Raw genomic sequence first — 4,111 nt, forward strand, 5'->3', positions numbered from 1 at the left:
AAATCCAGAGCCAAATCTCTTGGCGGCTCCTCGGTGCTGGGTACTGGCTTGCTATGAGATTTTTTTCCCCTTGAGCGTCCTGCGTGTCTTTGGGTTAGCGAGCAGTGGCAGCCCGGCATAGTGCACCTGATGCCCTGACGATGGGCACTTCCACCTTGAGAAGTGTCCCAGGATCCAGCCGGGGGCTCTGGGGACGGGTCTCAGTGGTTGGGGCGGTGCTGACGTCTTTGTGTCCCCGTTCCCCGCTGCAGGTGCCAGTGAGGCCGTGGCCGTGAGTGCCCATCCCTTCTCCACCATTCCTTCCTGCCCCCGGCGTGTCTCCGGCACCGCACAGCCATGACGACCTCGGCGCTGCGCCGGCAGGTGAAAAACATCGTGCACAACTACTCGGAGGCAGAGATCAAGGTGCGGGAGGCCACCTCCAACGATCCCTGGGGACCCCCCAGCTCCCTGATGTCGGAGATCGCCGACCTCACCTTCAACACGGTGGCCTTTGCCGAGGTCATGGGCATGATCTGGCGGCGGCTGAACGACAGTGGCAAGAACTGGCGTCATGTCTACAAAGCCCTCACCCTCCTGGACTACCTCATCAAAACTGGCTCTGAGAAGGTGACCCACCAATGCCGGGAGAACCTCTACACCATCCAGACGCTGAAGGACTTCCAGTACGTGGACCGGGACGGCAAGGACCAGGGCATCAACATCCGAGAGAAGGTGAAGCAGGTGATGGCACTGCTGAAGGACGAGGAGCGGCTGAAGCAGGAGCGGGCGCACGCGCTGCAGACCAAGGAGCGCATGGCCCTCGAGGGCATGGGCAGCAGCAGCCACCAGGTCGCCTATGGCCGCCGCGCATCGCCCTACGGTGACGACTATGGCCGGGCGCGGGGCTCGCCTTCCTCCTTTAACTGTGAGTGCTGCTGGCAGGGGCCTGGGGGCTCGTTCGCAGGGCTGGCGGCTCGCTCGGGCGCGCTGTGGGGTGGAGGCAGGCGTTGCATTTGGTTTGCACCCTCCTGGTGCTCATCGCTCCCCGCCACCTTTTGGAGGAGCGGCGGTGAAGCCTGACTCTATCCTGTGCCGCGGGCAGAGGTTTGGCTTGGCCAGTGGTGAACCCCAGCAGTGGTGGCAGCTGGCGGTGCCCCAAACCTTAAACCCATGGCTCATTTGTGGTAGGGAGCTCTAATGTGGGGCTACATCCCCTGGGGAAGCCATGCTGCGGAGCTGCGGGCGTTGGGATGGGGCCTGGGGGAGGCTGCTGATGTGCTCCCCAAAATACCCCAATCCTGACGCTGCTTCTTCCCCTTTTCCTCTGTTATCTCCCAGCATCATCCTCATCCCCACGGTTTGCCTCCGACCTGGAGCAAGCGAGGCCCCAGACGACGGGCGAGGAGGAGCTGCAGCTGCAGCTTGCGCTGGCCATGAGTCGGGAGGAGGCGGAGAAGGTAGGGTGGCTCTGCCCGCCCCAGGGCGCGCGAAGCTGGGCATCTCCCTGCACCTTGCCTTGTCTGCGGGCATGGTGGGTCATTTCCCTGGGAGGAGGGAGGATTTTGGGGGCTGCCTGAGGCCGGTGCATGCACCTGCAACTGCACCAGGCTGCTCGCACTGTCCGGCACCCAAAATTGCCAGCAGGCAGATGGAGGCATGGGCTGTCCCTGCTCCCCGTCCTCGTACCGGCAGGGACAGCACCAGGCTGAGACCCGTCCAGCCTCCCAGACCCCAGGGTGAACTTGGGGGGGGTCTTCTGGATTTACTACGACCCCTCCCAAACCTGGCTGCGCTCTTCTGCCGAGGGCTTCTGGTCTAAGCTCGCCCCATTTCTGTTGCCTTCCTGCGGAGGTTTTAGGAGGCGATGCCTCGCGCAGCGCTGCGGTTTGCGTGGTGGGTGGGGAGCCGGCAGCATCCCCGAGGCTGTGCACCAGGCTGGGGGCTCAGTGGGGCCGGGTGCTCCCTCCCACTGCTGGTCCTTTCAAACCGGGCTTGAAGGAGCACTGGAAAACAGCACCAGGAGGAGCTGAGCAGGGATGCGGGCAGCAAGCGAGCTGCTGTCCCCAACCGTGAAACCTCCCCCAGGGCTGTCCCCTCTCCTATCTGCTGGCCACGGCCCCTTTTCCACCCGGGACGGCTTATTTGCGCACCGGCTGAGATTGCCGCTGGCTGGCACGGCCTGTGTGGGCACGCGGGTACGGCCGGGCACACAAAGTCAGAGGGACGTGGTGACCGAGGGGCTGTGTGCCCGGGCTGGTGGGCGTCCCCCCGGGGCTGGCACTGAGCACTGCGAGCTCGGTCCTGCCGGGGCAGGGGACAACCTTTGGAGACGGCGCTTGCTGCTGCCCGTCTTCCCTGCCTGATGGAGGCTCTTTTGGAGATGGAGCAGAGCGTATATCCCTATTTTTGTCCTGGAATTGGAGTATTTATAGCTTCCATACGCTGCTGCGATGAGCACTGTAGGAACACGCTCTTGAAAGTGTTGCCTGTTGGAGTCCCTCTGGGCTGTGCACATGCGTGCACGCTCGCACACACTTGTACAGGTGTGCACACACAAACACCCCCCCCACCAGGGTCCCCATTCCCAGCCCCAGCTGGTCCCACGCTGCTGGACAAGCGTCACGGAGCGGTAATCCGGGCTGCCATGGCTGTACGGGGACAGCCTCTCCCCAAAATCTGCCTCAGGTCTGGGCGCTTTTCTCCCAGCAGGGCAGGGCCGGGCAGGATTCCCGAACCGAGGCTGGTCGGCATTGCAAACCCACCTCCTCAGCAGGCTGCCGGGGCGAGGGGCTGCCTAATCGATCCCCTCTCCTCCGCTGACTGCATCGGCGTCCCTGAAAACCTCCCAGGGGAGATGCTGGCTGCCTAATTTAGGGTCATCCCGGCCTAGATGCAGAGGCAGGTGATGGAGTAGGGGAAGGAGCTGGGGTAATGGCTGCAGGGGAGCCTGGTTCAAGAGCGTAGGGGCACCGGGCGGGGGGTCTGCAGGCAAAGCTGTCTGGATGGGCACAGAGATGCTGTGCAGGCAGGCAAGGGGCCGCAGGAGAGGCGGTGGCAAGGACAGGGACCTCCAAGCAGTCCCGCGAGCTGAGGGCAAGCTGAATTTCCCAATTTCCTCTGTTGGCAGAAGCCACTCCCTCCAATTTCCAGTACAGACGAAGAAAGGCAATTGCAGCTAGCGCTCGCGCTGAGCAAAGAGGAGCACGAGAAGGTACCTGTGCCCTGCAGCCCCGGGCACTCCTCTCTCCTTGCACTTGGGCTTCTCTCTGGAGCGCTGGAGCCTGAAACGCCTCCTCGCTCCGGCACCTGCTTTGCTTTCGCTGCTCCGGGCTGTCTGCTGAGCACTCTCCTGGCGGGCTCGGCCCCAGAGGAGCCGCCTGCTCGGATGCTGGGACTTTTCAGGGATGCGGTGGCAGCTCTTGTGCTGGGTCTGTCTCCTGGAGAAGGTGCTGCCTGCAGGGTTGCTGAGCTCATGGGCCCTGTCCCTTGTCCCCACAGGAGGTGAGGGCTTGGCAAGGGGAGAATTCCCTGCTGCAGAGAGCCATAGAGGAGACTGCCCAGGGCAGGGAGGAAGAGGAAGAAGAAGATAAGATGAAGAAAAGCCAGGTACAGCGCTGGGGGCCTGGATGGCCACACAGCCAGCCTTGGGCTCTGGGGCGATCCCGCAGGTCTGCCTGGGGCTTCCCTCACCCCTTAATTCCCTTTCTGTTTGCAGTCCTCTATCCTGGAGCTGGCAGATATATTCGGGCCGGCGCCAGCCCCCTCCAGCCACACGTCTGCCGACCCATGGGATATGCCAGGTGGGGGCAACTCGCAGGCTGCCAAAGCTTGGGACAGTGGCAGAAACCTCTCCCTTGCCTCTGTCCCTCCCCAGCAACAGTAAGGACCTCCTGCTTCTCCTCCCTCCGCTGCCCGGTCTGTTGCATGCCCAGGCAGTGCTGCTGGAAGCCGTGGTCCCCCGGGCACATACCTGCCGCTCAGCATCCCTCCGTGCCCTGCGCCATTCCCCTCTTCCACAGCTTCCCTTCTTCTTTCAGATATGAAACCCAAAGAAATGCTGGAAGCCTTGGTCCCCCGGGCACATCCCTGCCGCTCAGCATCCCTCCCTGCGCCATTCCCCTCTTCTCTT

The 4,111-nt window shown here is 63.1% G+C and overlaps 1 protein-coding gene across 1 annotated transcript in view; it reads left to right on the forward strand.

Annotated features, from left to right (window-relative positions):
• The first annotated feature begins 326 nt into the window (after positions 1-326).
• Positions 327-4,111, forward strand: part of EPN3 (epsin 3) — a 6,349-nt gene continuing 2,564 nt past the window's right edge. The window contains exons 1-5 of the mRNA XM_019472176.1: positions 327-907; positions 1,321-1,439; positions 3,110-3,193; positions 3,481-3,588; positions 3,698-3,782. Coding sequence (XP_019327721.1) covers positions 337-907; positions 1,321-1,439; positions 3,110-3,193; positions 3,481-3,588; positions 3,698-3,782 — 967 coding nt within the window. The 5' untranslated portion in view covers positions 327-336. The remainder of the gene's footprint in view (positions 908-1,320; positions 1,440-3,109; positions 3,194-3,480; positions 3,589-3,697; positions 3,783-4,111) is intronic.

This window comes from Aptenodytes forsteri, unplaced genomic scaffold, assembly GCF_000699145.1.
Source record: "Aptenodytes forsteri isolate BGI_AS27 unplaced genomic scaffold, ASM69914v1 Scaffold563, whole genome shotgun sequence".
In the NCBI taxonomy this organism is placed as follows: domain Eukaryota; kingdom Metazoa; phylum Chordata; class Aves; order Sphenisciformes; family Spheniscidae; genus Aptenodytes; species Aptenodytes forsteri.